The sequence below is a fragment of the Daphnia pulex genome, chromosome 4 (assembly GCF_021134715.1).
Source record: "Daphnia pulex isolate KAP4 chromosome 4, ASM2113471v1".
NCBI classification, from domain to species: Eukaryota; Metazoa; Arthropoda; class Branchiopoda; order Diplostraca; family Daphniidae; genus Daphnia; species Daphnia pulex.
In genome coordinates this window covers 4,295,954-4,314,272 of record NC_060020.1, presented here as the reverse complement: position 1 = coordinate 4,314,272, position 18,319 = coordinate 4,295,954, and the positions used below count along the sequence as shown (strand labels likewise).

General features: G+C 44.9%; 1 protein-coding gene and 1 long non-coding RNA gene across 14 annotated transcripts in view; both read right to left on the bottom strand.

The window, feature by feature from the left end:
- Positions 1–18,319, bottom strand: part of LOC124193026 (pleckstrin homology domain-containing family G member 5-like) — an 87,708-nt gene that overhangs the window by 22,524 nt on the left and 46,865 nt on the right. Inside the window, exon 1 of one of the 13 annotated variants that reach the window (XM_046586673.1) lies at positions 1,694–2,231. The exons of 11 other annotated variants lie outside the window; for them this stretch is intronic. In XM_046586673.1, the coding sequence (XP_046442629.1) occupies positions 1,694–1,783 (90 nt within the window). In that variant the 5' untranslated portion in view covers positions 1,784–2,231. Of the gene's footprint in view, positions 1–1,693; positions 2,232–18,319 lie in introns of those variants that run through there. One more of the 13 variants, XM_046586672.1, reaches the window with a different exon arrangement.
- LOC124193033 lies at positions 8,210–16,921 on the bottom strand. Its single transcript, XR_006873973.1, has 2 exons — positions 16,006–16,921; positions 8,210–8,654 (listed from the first exon to the last, which is right to left on the bottom strand). It is a non-coding gene; the product is annotated as an uncharacterized LOC124193033 (long non-coding RNA).

Genomic DNA, 18,319 nt, shown 5'->3' with positions numbered 1-18,319 from the left:
TTTGGGGACAATTTTTACGTGAATTCGGGAGCCGCAACCGGGTGCCAGTCGTTCTGTCGCGCTGTCACCGAGTCCAAGACTATAAAGGGCGAGCCATGTATGCTAACCATTTGCAACAGTTAGCTATCAAACTACTTTAGAGGGAGGAAAACTGGCGAAGTGTGCACTAAGTAATACTTGTCTTATCGCAAACACTCGACAACTTTATCTTGTCCCGGTGACGACGGCGGGACTGAATTCTGAAACAAAAAAACAGAAGAAGAGCACGGAGCAACCAAAAAGAAGGGACTCGTAAAAACAAAAAAAGCGAAGGGGGGAAAGGAAAAGGGAGATAATATTTGCAAAGCTCACTAGTCTCATCTTTATTGCTACGCAAAGTAGTAAAGTTATTAACTGTCTAAGCAAATCACAGGCATCAACAGGAACTTGTGGAAAGAGAAAAGATGCAGAGAGTGAAAACTGCGCAATGGAAAAAAAAACGAACAGGGTCAAAGCGAGCGTCAAAGGTAGGAAACCAATTGGATTGTTGGAAAGCAGCGTGAGAAAACGGGAGACAGTAGCATCACGCGGGCATGAATTCAGCCATTTTTTCCCTTTCCAACAGCCAGCGCCATTACGCCGAGGCGAGTCGTCGACGACAGCGCAAACAACCGCTCGCTTTCGTCTCTCAACTTTGACTTTCTTATTATTGTTGCGTCGTCGTTCTACGGAAACAAAGTACCCAAACAAATGACTGACGAGCGTATACTGATGGGTTTATACCATCTTCAGCGATCTCTCCGTCGGTGGTGGGCGATTGAAGGGAACGCGCGCGCGGAGAGAAAACGTGACGTGTTTCTTTCTTTTTTTTTCGCGTGATCGCACGCGCAATTTTTCCACATTTTTTAAAAAATTTCTCTTTCGAGGTTGTGCGGTGCTGACAGAGCGCAATCTCGGCCCACTCGGGTGTTTTCGTTTACAATTTTTTCGCCTTTTTCTTTCTTTCTTTTTTTCGAATATCACGGATCTTTTGTGTTGACGACAAACACTTCCGCCAAAACGGAATAATCCGATCGGAGAGCGTGTCCTCTTTTCAAGGCATTCAGCGGACATGGAAAATCCTGAATCCGATTTTTTTTTCTTCTTTGTCCATTCATTCTCTCGCGCGCAATGAATAAGTTAAAAAAGAAGAGCGTGAACATCCAGCCACGTTAAAAAAAAAGGCAAAGAAAGGGGGGATTGAAAAACCTAAATTCCCCCGCGGTAAAAGAGATAAGATAACTATTTTTTTCTGAGCCATCAAAAGGTCGCGCAGTGAGATATAATGCAATCGGGCGTTCTAAAATTGTCAACAGGGAAATGTCACACACGAGCTAAACTTGTTCAAATAAAAGAGTGCACATTTCTTTATCGTCAAAAGTATTTTTTTCTTCTTCTTTAAATCCTGGTGTAGGACTTACGGTGAGCAAGGACAACCACACAAGATTTGACAATAGAAATAAAGAAAAGAATGGAATAAGAAAGAATGGAAGAAAAAGTTTTTTTCCCCCCGTTTTCTTACCACTTAAAAGCTCCGACCATATTATTTTTTTTTTTTCTTAAGGAATGAAGGTCAGATCGTTAAGCGTTAGAGAAATGACAGAAAATATGCGAAAATGCGAAAAGAATGGGGGAATTTTGAGAAGAAAAAGTTGTGTGTGCATAGCAAATGGACCTGGTCTTCGTTATCGGCGCATTCGAGAACAAAAATGTGCGGTATGGTCGTGTTGAGGTGCCAGCGGGCCCTGCCGATTCCTGGAAACATGTTATCCTCGCGATTAATCTCTGCAGATCACTAATGATAAGGGTAAGTCAATCATGGAAATGATGGAGTGATGATGTGACGAAATGACACAGATGGCTCCCGTCGTCGTTCCTGGAAGTCAAACTGATGGGAAATCATCAACTCGTTTTGTCGTTCAATCACGTCTCTCTCCCCCACGGGCTCGTCTTTCTGGGAACGACGGGACTGCAGTGCAAAGAAGTTTGTTGAACGCGCAGCTCAGAGAAACTATAATATGGTGTACACTGCACAACTGGACAAATGACAACTGACGAGCGAACTCAGCCAACTCTGAAAGGCAACTAGAAAATCTGGCCGGCAATTTTGTTTTATTTTTTTCTCCTCTTTTTTTCTCTCTTACGCCTTACGCTGGCGGACAACAACTGATTCTCGGTTGTATTCACATTTCATTTTTTTCCCTCCCATTTTCTTTTGGCTTCTTCTTCTTCTTCTCCCATTCTTCCTTCCACCTCTTTTGATTCCAATTTTTTTGTTTCATGTCCGTCGGTCGCGTTTACGCCGTGAAAAAAAAAACCGCCTCAAGGCTCTGACTTCGTGGCCCCGTACACACAAATTCGCCCAGTTCCAGCAGTCACGATTGCTGCTAGTTGTCTGTTGCGTGTGTGCTACTCTAGAACGAACGAACGAACGACGAGCGGGAGAGCGAGAAAGAAAGAAAAACATGTCGGCATCCGGAGTGCGCTGGAGTAGTACGTGTAGACGATTGTATGTTACGTCAACCACTTCATCCGCGCCCCACATTTCTTTAACAACCAAACCAAACCAAAAAAAAAAAAAAAAAGAAACATTTTTTTGTCGTCCTCGCTGTTAGTTATTGTGTGAGACTGTTGGGTCTAAGATAGCTGGCGACCGTAGAAATAAGTAGGGAGGCAGTTCACTAGTTCAGGCCGGTCGCCGCGGCTGGCTGGCCGCTATGAGAAAGGCGGGAAAGTGGGAGTTTTTTTTTGGGGGGGGGGAAGAAATAATGACGGCCGTGAAACCGTCACGTAATAATAATAAATTGAGGCTGTCGATTGTAATCAGATTCAGCCGAGAGAACGGCGCCGGCACGTATGATAATCGACGTCGGAGAAGTTTTCCCTTTTCCTTATACAAGATACATATTGCATACTGCAGTGTATACGTATATCTGGCTTTCTGCGAAGGCAGCGAGATGAAAGGCTCAATTAAGACGTACCCCCATTTCCGTTGAAGTTCGAGGAGGCCGATCTTGTCTATACATATAAATATGTATATGCATCGTGTTATTCTTAAAATCAGAAAAGAAAAATCGCCCATTTGTAAATATAGTAGATGCTTAGGGTAACGAGAAGAGAAAAAAAACGGTTTGAAGGCCCGCATGTTATATATACTCGGAATAAATTCCGTTACACAATTGGTCTTTCCTCTCTCTTTTGTTTTTGTTTGTACTTTTTGTGTGTTTCTCATTTTGGTGTTGGCAAAGATCTTTTTTTGTTGTTTCTATTGCCGCAGAGTTGGCCATCACAGACGTGCCATTCTAATAAGCCAACAAACACAACACACGGACAAAGTGAATTAGGACAACATCGCCAATGTCTTGGTCAGCGGGTGTTCTCTCGTACAAAGTAGGAGCCAAAAAAAAAGCAAAGACAAAGTCAGCCAAACAGAATATTTCGAAACTTAAAATTCACCTCGTTTTTTTTTTTCTTTCTTTCAAGTCGTGAAAGAGTTGTTGGGGAGATTTGAACTCGAAAGGTCACGGCCTTACGCTGCGCGCATGTCATTAAAAGCATTTTTTCCCCCTTCGAATGCTATTCAATGTTCGTCTTGTCTGGATTGAAATCGCATTTTCTGTTCTTCAAAAAACTTGTACCGTGTACTTCGCCTCCCCCATATTTTTTTCCAAACCACAAAAGAAATGAAAAAAGGAAAATAAATAAATAAAATAATAAATAAGACGATGACCGAATCGCTTTTCAATCTAGGACAAGGTGCACCCACCACCACCATCATCATCATTTCACCCGTTTATTTCTCTTCTTCCTTTTCTTTGTTACTAGGAAAAAACTCAAAAAGTAAACGTCACTTTTTGATAGTAAAGATAATAAAAGCAATCCTTTCTTTGTGATGGCAAAGTATTCATACCGGAATTTTCACGACAGCTGTTATTTCTGCCTTTGAATTTGTTTTTAATCAAATCCGAAATATGACATGTAAGACGCGCGTATTGTACCCGTGTTTAGAGAGGAATAGAAATTGCTAAGCTTCACCCCTTCTATATACTCACTGTGTCAGGGTATGTGTGTGTGTAGGTTAAAGCCGACAATCGGTCATCACGCAACTGACTGGCTGGCGCTGGTTGTATGTCTGTAGAGACAAGAGAGCACGGAGATCGGCCTTGAGCCCGGAGCTGTACCCACGTTTGCGTGAAAGTATAAAACTACATTGTTATTAGACGTATATATGTGTACATACTATCCACATTTACTGGATATGTAGGCTAGTACATTTATATACGTCTAGATCTACTTGAATACGATTCATGTGTAGAGTACGTATACTGTAGAAAAAGCTCTTGTGCTGCGCTCTCTCTCCCGCGTCTCACTCCGGCTGACTATTTTTTAGTGACAAGTCGTGCCGCTGGGGCGGGTCCCGTTTCCCTAGGCAAGACATCTACCGGCCCGCTCTTTCACATTTTACAACGAAAATAGATCCGCCATTATATTCTCCTGATGACTGCAATTACCAATTATACTGTAATTCCTCTGTACTTAGACATACTACAGCAGAAGAAAGAATATTCGCGTTCATCTCGCGTATTCTACACTTGCACACATCACGAGCGATGGTCGGATTTTATTCATATGTGCCATTTCTCAGAAGTTCCCTGTTACGTGCGATTTGTTTATTCTTATTCCCTCCTCTCTCTATAAAAAGAAAAGAAGCGGCAATCAATTTGTTTCAGCGTCAAAGCACATAACTCCCAAATGGGTACCTCACAGTAGAGATCGTGTTGTCAATTTCCTCTTTTGATTTGATTTGAGTTACGTTACGAGTCGTTGCAAGAGAGCAAAAGGGGGGGGGGGGGAATGGGGCGCCGTGACGTCATTGTCAGACTTGTGAATCGCTTTGTCGATGTTCGTGATCCGACGGCGCATATACATAACGAGAGCGACAAAAAAGGGTGGCGCAGTATAGTAGATCTATAGAAGAGAAGAAAGAATCTAACCTGTACCCCTCCTATATGGTACACGCCCTTTCCTGTCGTCGCGTAATCGACACCTGGCCAAAAAAAAAAAAATAAAAGAAGAGCGACACCCAGCCCAAAGGCCCCCTCTATTCCATCTTCTTTTCTATCCTTTCTTCTTCTTCTTTTTTGTCGGCTGTTTGATTTGGCACACACCGCGAAATCGATAAGAAGAACGTCATGAAAAGAGAGCGAGAACCAAGTTCAAATCGCTTATGCCCGTCTACTGTAATGGGAAAACGCTATAAAACTTGGCTCGCCGAAAAAAAGGAAGAAGAAAAAATAGATGGGGTTCGCAACGCATCGAGCAAGGTTCGACGGCCACCGTTGTCGGTTGAACCTTTCAAAAGGGTCCAAAGTGCTGCTGCTCCGAGACTCCGAGAGAGTATAAGAATGTTTTAGCTTCAGGAGCGCTTCGGGGGCGTCGCAAAACTCGGGGCAGATCGCTGATCGATGACCGTTCATTGATGAACGTGGACGACCAAGAACAAATCAGCCAACTTTAGCTGCTCGCAAGAAACGCAGCAGTACACGCCCTAATGCTAAACTTAGTCAAACAAACGTCTCAAAGTTATAGTGAACTTGGGAATGTCGAGAAAATTTCGCCGGCCCTTTTGTTCTTTGCGGAAACTTTCTAAGAGACGACAACTGTTTGATTCCGGTTTTCTTCTAGTCTTGATAGTAGTCGATTGTTGGGAACGGTGCCAAAGATTTCAACCTAGCCGCTATACTTGTATTTGTTATTATTAAAACGTCTAAACTGTTTTGTCCTTTTATTCAGATGTTCACGTAAGATTTAGGTGCGGCGGGCCGAGTTCTGACATCCCCAAAACGCCTCGGATGTATTTTCGATCTAACGGATCAAGTGTATATTTAATACACTCTGTAAACTGCAGACGACTTGACATTTGTCGATGGATGGGCCCGCTGGGTTGACCTTTCGCTCCCTTGCTGAACAAACTACTGGCGAATTCTTTTTTTTTTTTTCTGTTTGGGGCGCTGGTAAACGCCAAAGTGACATGTGCAAGACTCTTTTGTCGGCCAGAGGAGCCAGCCGTTTGTCCTAAAGGAGTGCCTGGTGTTTCCGCTCTTCTTCTGTATTTTCTCACTTTGCCGGGACTCTAAGGCGGCCGACGGCCCTCTATCCGCTCGAGCTGTTTACTTCTCCGTTCCGTCACCACCGCCCACACCTTGGCGCTAGCCACAGCTGTTTCGATTCGACCCGGTTTCTTTCTTTATTCTTTTTCTTATTTCACATTTGCGAGCCTTTGACGTCATCCGCAAAAGCATCCGACGGCAAGCGCCTCATACAAAGTTTAAGCCGAAATAGATGGGAAAATAACGTGTGCGTAATGATCCCGCCCAGTGGAATTTCACACAGATGAAGAGCGGGCGAATCGGGAAAAAAAGAAACGAAAGAAGAAGATGAAGATGATGATGATGATGATGATGACGTTCACATTCGACAGCGCTCACTCTTTTTTCAAACGGGTATTGACTGATGGGCTTTTCTCTTCCTCCCGATTTTTGATTTCGGTTTGGGCTACATAGCTCACTGAGCACCGAAATCCACAACTTGATTGCACGAGAGTCCCTTTCAGTAGGTCATTCAGAGGGCCGGTGGCCGGCGGCAGCTGTCGTTGATCCGTCATTGATTAAAAATGGAAAGTAAAGGACTCGGAGGAAAACGTCTGGATCCTCGACGGATCAACAATGAGTAGGCAACAACTTTCTCTCTCTTTGCCTCCGAGAAATCTCCTAGAGACTAGTCTATAGCCGCCGTCAAAGTGAAAGTGACGAGGAGAGAAACAGAGATGAAAAGATATACTACATGGAAATAGAAATAGAGAGGAACTATTTGAGAGTCAGGTCGAGAGTCTATTAAGGCTGCCGGCCATCGTAGGATAAGGCAAAAGTAATATCTACACGAACATCATAAAAGCGGATCTCATCTAGTAGCTCATTCATATCTTCACTTTCTTTTCCCCCTTTTTTTTTCTTCTTCTTTTCAGTTTCCTCGACTGAACTGGACTCTTCCGACTCGAGAACCGTGTGTCATTTATGCCAGTTTGAATCCGGAAACATCAAACGGGAGAGGAGCGAGCCGAGCCCCAGAAGTCACCGATCGACGCGGATGATTCCATCCAGCCGCCCTGTGTATGATATCATCCATTTCCTTCCCTCCCTAGCTTCTTGACGAATTCGGGAGAAGAGTTTTGGAGGGCATGCGACCGAGTTACGTCACGCTTCTTCTTCGCCAAACTAGTCCGTCTTTTCCGTCGGATCCTCCCCCCTCTCAGAATCCTCTCTCATCTCGTCCGGCGGCGGAGAGTTCTTCTCTCTCTTTAACTACGGTCTATAACTCCTGGCGAGCTTCTCCTGCGTCCCTTCCATCTTCTTCCTGATGATGACTCGACTATCCGATTAGCACAGCTTTGCAGAGAGAAGGCTCTCCCAAAAGTGTGTGGCGGGGACGGATAAGACAAGAGTAGAAGAACAGAGAGTGGATGGGCGGACGGGGGGGATTTTCGGTAAAGACGGAACGAGTAGGTACGCACTCGCGCACAATTACCGGAGACTCGTTGCGCAGGAAGAAGAGAAGGGAGGAAAGAAAAAATAGGAAAGACACACAGAGAGAGAGAGGATGTCAAATCATTAAAGAGATTGGAATCGCGGGCCGCTCCCGCAACCGGAAGACTTTTGGCTGTGGCGGAAATGATGGGTTTCAACGCCATTTCAAACAAATGGAGAAAACAACTTCAGAACAAAGAGGAATCTGTTTTTGTTTTTGTTTTCTTTTTAAGGAGAAAAACAAAAATCGGACTCGATGGTAGGTCGCAGTATCTAACGGCACGCCGACGGCAATAATATGGCACACGTGAGATCAGCCAACCGAGAAAAGACTTTGATGGAGATAAAGATCTGAAGATAAAGGGGGAACATCATCTCTCTCAGTTTCTCAGGAAAAACAACGTCTATAGTATATACACCGGTATGCTACATCTTGTTTCGTTTTTTTTTCGGTTTCTGCTTCAATCGACAAAGTTTGAAGACCTCGGGCCACCGTTTTATCCGCTAGATTAAATGACATGAGGCGACCGACTTAAACAGTCGTCGAGCCAGAAAAAATAGAAATAGATTCGAGAATTCAATTTATGAAATAATAAAGCGCATTTCCGTTGACGGAGATCAACAACCAAAATTTGATTTTGCCTCATTCGGCCTTTTTAAATCTAAATTTTAGGGCCCAGCGCTATAATTTAATGAATGATAAATCTTCTCTACATCGGCTCATTTGATCTTCCTAATGGGCAATTCGCCGTGACAAGAGATGTCAATGTCAAACTGTCTAGATGGGACGCGGTAACGAGCGCTGGAGTCGTTTGATTACCGTCTCGCTCTCTCTCTCGATATCCTTAAGTCTTTCGTCACCCGATCGCATCATCGAATATTGCGTCGGTTTCCGAAAGAATATCTCCCGCTAGCCATTACAAATTCTCTGGGAAAAGAGGTAACAAGATCGAACATGGATTTCAAACCGTCAATAGTCACCCTTCCTAATGGGTTCGAGAGGGTCGATATCAAAGTCAACATTCCAGAAGATAAGATTCCAACTCGTCTTACCTGCAATCAGAAAGAGAAACAAAAAAGAAAAAATTCCAATAAGACTGTGAATAAAAATATGCGCGCGCTGGCAATACGAGACATGAAGTCGTCAAGTCGCTAGTCTTGTAAACATTTTGACGTAATCGCATTTTTCTCCGACTCGATCCAATTTAAAACAAGGTGGAAAGAATTTAAAAAGAAATCTTTTCGTCTCCTTTACGACGCTGTTTACTCGCCTCCCGTCTGAAATGATGCACTAAAAGTGTTGACGCGGAGTGAATAAATTCATTCGAGTACTTCCGAAAAAATAGCCAAAAAAAAAAAGAACGAGGGCGCGGGCAGGTGTGAATTTTCACCGACGCTCGGGGTCCACACCATCCCGGCGACGAGTATAACTGTTCCATTATTCAAAAGCGTCTTGACAGTCAGCAAATGGAATAGAAACGAGAGGAAATAAAAATAAGAAAAAAAGAAAAAAAAAAGTGGACGCGGATAGTTTGAGGAAACCAGACGGCCGCGGTACTATATACATGCATAAAGGGACACGCCCAATCCCACTACTATACTATAGTCTCCTATATCCCATATCCGACCGTCGGCTCTCTCGTCTTGTTTGTTCAAAAAGGATCGTTCGTTTCCAGCTAACAATGGGGGAGCCGGGCCAATAGACGGGTTGGGCCCTTGTCGAAGAGAGGCAGGTTGTTCGCTGCCTTCGTACTATATATATGTTTGTGTGTCTTCGCTAGCTCTACTCTTGACGACAATGTGCACGAGCGTCTGGCGCTTCTGTACACAGATTGTGACAGCTATATGTTGGGAGACCCTGCCGCCGGGCGACAAGCTTTTGATTCGTTCAAATTAAATTCTATTGATTGATCCTATTTCCTCCATCGCATAAAAATACAAAAATACAAAAAGAAGAAGAAGAAGAAGAGCGACGAGAGGATCTGTAGAGAGTGAAGTGGGGAAACAAGCTCACCATGCGAAGATGACAAACTATTTGAAATTGAAATTCTCCTCCCTCCCCCTTCGTCTATGTATAGATCCCGATTCCCGAACACAACAAGAGAGGGGGAGAGGGCGTGAGAGTGGGGGGTTTGGGGGGGGGGAGGGAGGGAGGAGGAGAGTCAAGAGACCTCTCTACTTTATGAGTTGTCACATATCGAAGTAAATTAGCTCACTAGGGAATGAGCGTTCGCAGAGAGTGCGACCCATTGGAGGATACTTGGTCACGCACGGTGAGCGTTCCCTATTAGCTTTGTTGTCGGCGCTCCCGCTTGGGCTGGCCGACCTCATCGCCCGCATCCCCCCAGTGCACAACAAAGCCTACACACACACGTACATATATATATACACACACACACACACATACACTAGATCCAGAGCTGTATAGTAGGGTACTACTAGCTCCTCATCTCTTTTGTTCTTTGTTACCTCACTTTGCCCTAATTTCTCCATATTCAATTGGCCGTCATATAATGGTCTGGGCGAACCGAGCCGGTGCGCCAGCAGTGGCCCAGCGCCCAGCCATCACGATCCGCTTCTCCTTGCTTTGATTAAGTCACGACACACGCACTCTATTGTGTGTGTGTTCCGATCCGGCGCTGGAACGGGATGAGAGCGAATTGGCAACTGGGTCGGAGCGGGGATGAGCGCTGGGCTGCTGGGACCCGAGCGGCTATATATTATACGACTTTTGCCATGGGGAATCACTCGGCTGGCCACCGGTCGAGAACGCTCCGCATCTCAAGAGAGAAAGAAAAGGCCAGCCGAGTAGAAGAAGAAGAACAGAAATAACCCAAAAAAGATGCGCAATGAAAGAAGAAGATGAAGAAATGCAGGCGGCGCTCGATGAGGACAAACTTTTTCTTTTTCTGAAAGATACAAAAGTCGATCAACTCTCGGAGAGAAAGAGAAAAGACGATTGGATCTGGGGAGGGGGAGGTTGTACACATCGAAAAAAAAAAAGTTTTTTCTTTTTTATTCTCCCCTGCGGAAACAACAACAATAACAAGAAAATCCTACACGTTTCGTTCTAGCTGCACAAAACTCGGGAGCGGAGGAACGATACACAAACGGATGATGGACTGAGAAAAGATGCGCGTCGATTGGCGTACGCTTTCCGATGATTAAAAAGAATCAAAAATCCGTGTCCATAAATATACATCAAGTAAAAAAGGGAAAAAAAAAAGTTATACAAGAGAGACGGGGTAGGGCCTATATATGCAAGGGGGGAAAAGTTCCTTGAGGCGTCGGTAAATAGTTTTTTTTTTCTCTCTTCGGGTATACACACGGACTAGCTGTTGTAACGTTAGCAAAGGCTGCCGCTCATACGGGAGAAATCGATAATGTCGCCCAACGCGCTGGATCGAGGTGATCAGCATCTGCGCCCCATTTCTATTTTCTTTTTCATTTTCCTTTCGGTATAATTTACTGCCGGTTGTGTATGTGTGTAAGGCGCCAGGTGAAGCGAGTCGCCGTAATATTTCTCTCTTTTTATTTTTGCCTCTTTTAGTTTCAGGTTTCGCCATGGCGACGATGATGAAACCGCTAAGGGTTAGTCAATCAATTTTCGTATCGGAAATCTACTCGCGCCACTCCACGTACGTACGTCGTGGGCGTGTTAGACCCCCGTTGGTAGGCGTCTGAAACAGAAAGCTCCTGACGCCTTTTCCCATCGATTGCGATGATCCGTTTTTGTTTTTTTCTTCAGAGGGGGATAGAACGGATGGCCGTTGGCAACATTGTGACAAGTTATTCTTTTTTGAAAAATTACCGTCGCCCACCTTCTTGAAAAAAATAAATAAATAAAAGACGGTCGCTTTCCATCATTCTTGTGACATTACACACAGTCAATATAAATAAACAAAAAAGACGCGGGACGAAGAAGTGTTCAAGTGGGCGTTGGTTCTTCTTCAAACAATCGCGTGATGCGGGATCGGGCCCGCGTCCTATCTATGAAAATGGCCCGTCCCAAAATCGACCGATACACCGAAAAGAACAAAAGAAGAAAAGGCTGGTGGAGGTGGTTTCCGTGGCTGGATGAACGCGTTTATCAAAAAAATAAAAAAGGGATCATAGAAAAGAGCCGATGCAAAAGTGAAAATGAATAACGAATCATTAGCGCATTATTAGTAAGAGTGAGCTGGGGTAGGAGGGGGGGGGGGGGCTTTCGATTTTCCGCCCTTCATCTTTTTCCGCCGTCGTTGCTCTTCCACACGGCCGTATCATTCCATCCATCATCGCTTCCTCTCCTTTTCCACTTTTATAGATTCTCGGGCAAGAGGAGAACACGGTTGCCGTGTGTGTGTGTGTGTTGGTGCACGGTGTGGCTATACGATCGTGTCGACCGTCCCGGGGGCCTCCGACCCAGATTTGATTTTGATTTTTTCAAAGAAGAATCCGCCAGAAAAAAAAAAGAGAGAACTAACTCGCTTAGAGTCGACCAGAAAGAAAGAAAGAAAGAAAAAACGCAAAGTGTATATCATGATGAATGATGTCAACATCGTGACGTTCATGGACAAAAAAAAAATGTCCTGAATGCCATCATTCGATCCGGTGGAGGATCAATGCCACAAAGAGAAAAAATATATAGCACTAATAACAGAGCCAGGGCCAGTACCAGACACCGTGGGACTTGGAAGACCCTTTTCTATCGTCGAAACGTCGGCCTCCAACGACATCCGTGTACAGTAAACTCACACACACACACACACACACACAAAAGTAAATAAGAAGAAATCAAATAAAGGAATAAAAAAATAAAAAGGCGGCGGGGGGGCTTTTCTTTGGCGAGTTGTGACGGGAACAAAAAATAAAAAAAATAAAAACCGAAAGTCGTCCAGGGACACACAACAACCCCCATAGACACACACACCTACATGTACAGTAGAGCAAACACGCAGCCCGTAACGGCTCATCGCTCGTTCTTTTTTTTTTCTTGTTGTGTGTGTGTCCGAAAGACCCAGACAATCTTCATTTATTTGCGTCACTGTCGTCAACTGATGTCTTGTATGTGTGTGTGTGTGTGTGCAGCAGACCGGAGTCCTGCACTATATATATATATCCATTGCGATATTAAAGGCACCCGGAGTGAGGTGATGTGCTGGACACGCGGCAAAATGGACTTTCTTTTGAAACAGCCGAGCAATGCTATTCCTGTTTAATATACGCAATACATGTACTACTACTAGGACAACTGCGACAACAACAAATGGCGGCTATAAATCATACCGGGGGGATTGAAAAGGAGAGAGAGACGGACGCACTGCGACATGTTTCAACGGCGTAAAAATCGGTCGGACAGGCTGTCGATCTTTTTTCAAAATGAATTTAGATTTACACGTTAGGAGCATTTTTTTCCACCATGAAAATTCAGGAACAATAATAAGAAAAAAATAGAACCTATTTCGTTGGTTTCTAAATTCGTTTGATCTAAACAGTCGATGAAATGAACAAAAATAAAATAAAAATTGAAAACAGCCGGGAGGAAATAACCGAGCGATGGACCGTGTCGTCGCCGGGATTCGACGATAAGACAGACGATTGATGATTCGCTACTTGTCGACACTTACAAGTCTTCTGTGTGTGTTGACAATAGGCAACATCGTCAAGCGCCTCGGCGACGACGACGACTATCACCTTATTCAATCTGTCACGGAAAAAGAGCTGCTCCCTCGTCTGGTAACGGGCCGTGACTCGCTCGTCCGTGAGAGTTCGTGAATAACCCACCAAGGACTCTTCCTGTACTCTCTCCTCTGGCCCCTTTTTTCCTGGAAAAGATTACACTCACAAATTTATTTCCCCCCTTTTCTTTTAGAATCTGTTTCTCCTTTTTTTGATAGAAACCTTCCCCGGCAGAATCGAACAGATTTTTCTTCTTTCTGAGACACAATCAAAGAATGACGACAATAGGGGGGGCCGCTGCCTCCTGGATGGGAGGAGTACGAGTTTCAACTCTCTCTCTCTCTCTCTTTCTCTGATTCCTTTTGTCAATGACGCCATGACGTTCATCAACGCATCGTTCACGGTTGTGCAAACGCGGAAGCCTCACACACCGGCCAACGGATCAAAAGGGGAGCTGCGGATGGAAAATAACAAATCGAGAATACATACGGGGGAGAGAGTCCCTACACACAACAATGAACCAAGATGCCATTCCTCAGCGTCATGGAGAGAATGGAATCATAATGCTTTCGACAATAATAATAATAATAATAAATACGTTGAGCAGAAGGGAGAAAGAGAGAGAGAGAGTGAAAATACATAACAGGTCGTTGCTCTGGTTCTGCGTTTGAAAAAGGTCGGGCCGGCGGGCAATCACAGGAACCTCATTGTTGTATCCCCTTCTTTTCTTTCTCTCAAGAAAAGATTTCAATTATGTAGAGAGGAGAAATAGATTTTTTACTGGTGCGGATGCCCGAAAGAAATAAAAAAAAAAGTTGGGCGAGAAACTTTGTCCATTTATAACTACTACTACACTTCTACTCGACTTGATTAATCTCAAACTTTGGCAACGCTGCTTGTAGGATACTAGGAAAATCTCGAGCTGCTCAAAAGCGTGCTGGTACAGTGCATGCAACTCGGATTCCCGTTGATAATACAAGAAACACTTTCTATGGGGGAGAGACAGACAAGTCCGACAAAGCTTTATTGAAAAAAGAAAAACGATGGACTCGCTGTAAAAGAGTGTTAGAAATTGCTTGGAGGAGGAGGATGATGAAAGGCCGCTGCTGGCGGAGGTACGAAAATGGAAAGAAAATGACATCGTCGCTCTCTCTCTCTCTCTCTCGGTTATTTTTATCGACACCTTCCCAGTTTGAGTTAGTCCCCCCTATAAAATAAAAGTTGTGCGGTAGCGCATAGCAAATGACAACACAATAGCCGTTTAATCCTTCCATTCCCGTTGGTCGTCATGTTTCTCTTGCGCGTCCTCCTCCTCCTCCCTTCGTTTGTAAAGTTAGATCTCTCTTCAACAAGCGATCCGCTCGATAATGATTCGTTACGCGCATTCATCTGCGCCAGCCGTTATTAGCCAGTCGCCGTCCGCTCATTTTTCCAAATAAGAGCTAACGATCACAATATACAAAAATTGTAGGAAATCCGATTGCGACGAATGGCGGGCGCTATCCAATTTTTTTTTTTTCAAAAGAAAAATAAAAGAGGGGATGACAATTAATCACCCCCCAAAAAACCAAACAAACAAAGCCCTACGCAGACGCGTTTGAAGACGAAAGAGAAAAAAAGAAATCCAACATTTCTTTCTCTCGTCGTCGCTGTTCACCGGTGGCGACGTCTCCCCATTTTTCCGATTGCTCTCGCTCATCCCTCGCAGTAGACGGATAGAGAATTGGACATCAATAGTGGACGTGCAAGTAGAATTAAGTGTTTTTTTTTTCCTTTTTTCCTTCCCCAATTGCGTTCATCATTCCCCGTATTCCACAAGGAACTGGAAACACGAAGCGGGAAATACCCAGAGAGTCTGTAATGGCCACCCACCCGCTTTTCCCTACCATAACGCAATCTGCATTGCGATTGGATTATACCCCATCGAGTTCCCGTCTAATAGAGTCACGGGCGATGTCTAGTAAGTAACACTATTAACAAGTAGGAAAACAACGACAAGGACTAGTGAACATCTCTTAGAGTGCACACCCACTTCAGCATTAAAGATATGCACACCATCGAACCAGGTCTAACTGGTACCAGCAGGAGCAGCAGGAGCAAAGAGCTTTGCTGGAAACCGCGTAAAGAGGTGCGGGCCGCCGCTCTAAGCTCTCCCGTGTCTGTTTTCCTAACCAAAACAAATGGGTACAAACAACGACGACGACGAAGACAACAAACCCTCGAGAAAAGGGAATCGAAAAAAGAAAGAAAATATCCAAGACGAAAAAGAAAAAAAGAGCAGGAAACAACTTTAGCGTCCGCCCAGTTATTTATAGCCGTGAAAGTATGGAGAAGAGAGAAGCGCGAACACAAGACGGCAGGGGCGGTTGATACCGAAAGTATCGCATGAGGCATCCACAACAATCCAGTTTGGGTGGAAAAATCCCTTCCACCATAGAACAAAAAGAAAAATTTAAAAAAAAAAAAGAAAAACTTAAATCAACATGAAGGTCCAAATGAACTTGCGCGGACAATTCGATCAGATAAAGAGAGAGCAAATGCAGAGAGTCGTCTTATTATTAATTGTTGACGGCCTCGACGCCACTCAAAGGGCGCGCTAAACTAATTGCAGCCAGTCACGATCGAATCTCCCGACTTGATTACGCGTTCCACTTCGCCCCAAACACGAGAAATCAAAACGAGCCAAACAAACTTTCAGAGGAATGTCATTTTCGGGTTTTTCAAACCAAATTCGAACCCTTACCTTTTGGGGACGGACAGATTTCCGGACGTTGCCAAGCGCACTACGTAGTACACATGTACAATCCTGTTTCGATCAGTTGGCCCACCCGTGACGAATTGAGTTTTTTTCGGGTCCGTCTTTCGGTGATGTGTGCAGTCGACTAAATAATAATTGCGACAGACACAAATCTTTTCCCAGGGATAATAAGAACAAGTCAAGTCAGCGTGCTTCAGATGTTTGAACACAGGTGGCTTCCAAAAAAAGGTCCAGTTTGGTGGTCACCGAAAAACAATTCTTCCCGCGGCCGGATTCTTTTCTCAATGGAGACAGACTCACACACTGGTCTACTCCGCACATGAATAACTCAGCAGGCAGCCAGCCAGCCAAGAAGAGAGAGAGAGAGAGCGGGAGCGGTGGGAAAATCAAATCAAAACTTGCACACCAACAATCTTTTTTTGTTGTTTTCCTTTGGCGTTGTCACAACCAACCGAAAGAAAAAGCAATCGGAGTAAAAAGGGTTCCCCAAAACAGATGAAAGTGGACGACGAAGCGGACGGGACGGTCTCCCCCACCCTCACACACACAAAAAATGTAGTCTGGCGTTTGATGTCGGTCCGTTCAGGCGCAAGGCGCTCGTCAGATTGGCAAGGAAAATCGTTGGCCGTCGCCCGTTAAGAGAATAGCCCAGAGGACCCCGGCGCGCTCACTGACAGGGCTCGTCAGGGCTAAACACTTGGGCCCGCTGTCTGCAAGTGAGGGCCAGAACTGAGTTCGACCCTGCAAGAGAGCAAGAGAAGGGGAGCCGAGGACGTCACGGTCGACGCGCACTTACTACAACTCCCGGCCGAGGCCAGAGGAGCGCAAACGCCACCACCGCCACCATCTCTCGTCGACTATAGCGCCGCCACCGCCGCGACGCCACCCACTCATCTTAGCTTTTTTTTCTCCCTCACTCCCACCCACCCACCCCACCTTCTGGACTCTCTTTCACGCAGCCCCTCACGGTGTGTGCACTATTGCGCTATACATTCAAGAAACACTCGACGCCCCGCAGTCTCAGAGGAGCTCCTTTCTTTCTTTCTTTCTCTCGTCGTCGTCGTCTTTTTCTTGGCATTGTCTCGATCCCTCCTGTCCGAATCTTGGCACCCTCCCCTTCACCTTTTCTCCTCTTCTGATGTGCACTGGGTACATATCTCTATCTCGCTCCCGCGCTACGTGTTGAAATTGATCAGATTATCGGGAAAGCGGCGAAATCCAAGAGAGAGGGGAGTTCACCGAGAACTGAGAGAAGATTCATTTTCAAGCCGTTGAAAAAAAAGAGGCGCAGGAATATTTGTATTTTCTATCCAAGCCATCGAGTATAGAAGAAGAAGAAAAATATGTATAGACGACGGGGAAGAATGGGATAACGAGGTCGTTGCTGTCGAGCATTATGTCAAAATATATTCACAACGCTATCGTAGAGTCCAACGATAAAATATCGTCCCTTTCATCTCGCCTGATTATTCTACAGGCTATTAGGTAGGCCTCCCTCTCTCTACATTTTGAACCCAGGGTACTAGTAGACTGTTTTCCGGTCTCTCTCTCTCTCTCGGTCTGATAATGACGAACAAGAGAAGGCAAACGGAAGATGGTGTATCAAGCAAAGAACAAAGACTCGGGAGGGGGGATTGAGATTAAGTTACGGGATAAAAGCCAAACAGTCAAGGTTACACGAAGCGCGCGGTCATTTGTGGAATCTATTCTATCTATAGATTCCAGAGCATCTCTCTCTCTCTCTTTAATCATCGTCGCGTACAGTTTGACGAGAGCAGTAGATTAAGTGAGAAGAGGTTGGCCGATGAGCATCTCGGGTAACAAGTCCAAGGCGTGGCCGCACCCTACCCCTACGCAGTGCTTTTAACAATCAGTCTTGAGATGATTCTTCATTAACTGAGCTATGTCAAAAGAGGCTGGCAGCATTTCTATTCCTGTAGAGTCTACACGGTGGGGAAGCGCATGACTTTTCCGCTTCTTGCCTTCCGCACTGACGAGACAAAGTAAAGTCAGAGAATGAAGTAATTACTCTGTGAAAACTCTGGCATCAAAATTCAAATAGCATTTGGCGGCAACCGGCACACCCAGAAAAAAAAAAGAAAAAAGAAAGAAAATCAAACTTGCCGACGGAGACTGCCGGCAAGTGCGCACGTACACTGTGTGCGCTATGCAACCGTATAGACGCATACATTTTTCGATTAAATTGCTGATCGGATCGAATTGGGCCAGCGCGCCGCCAGCGCTTGTGTGCCGTTCAAACTTGCCAAGTTTCCCGATTGGAAAACAAATTGATTGATTC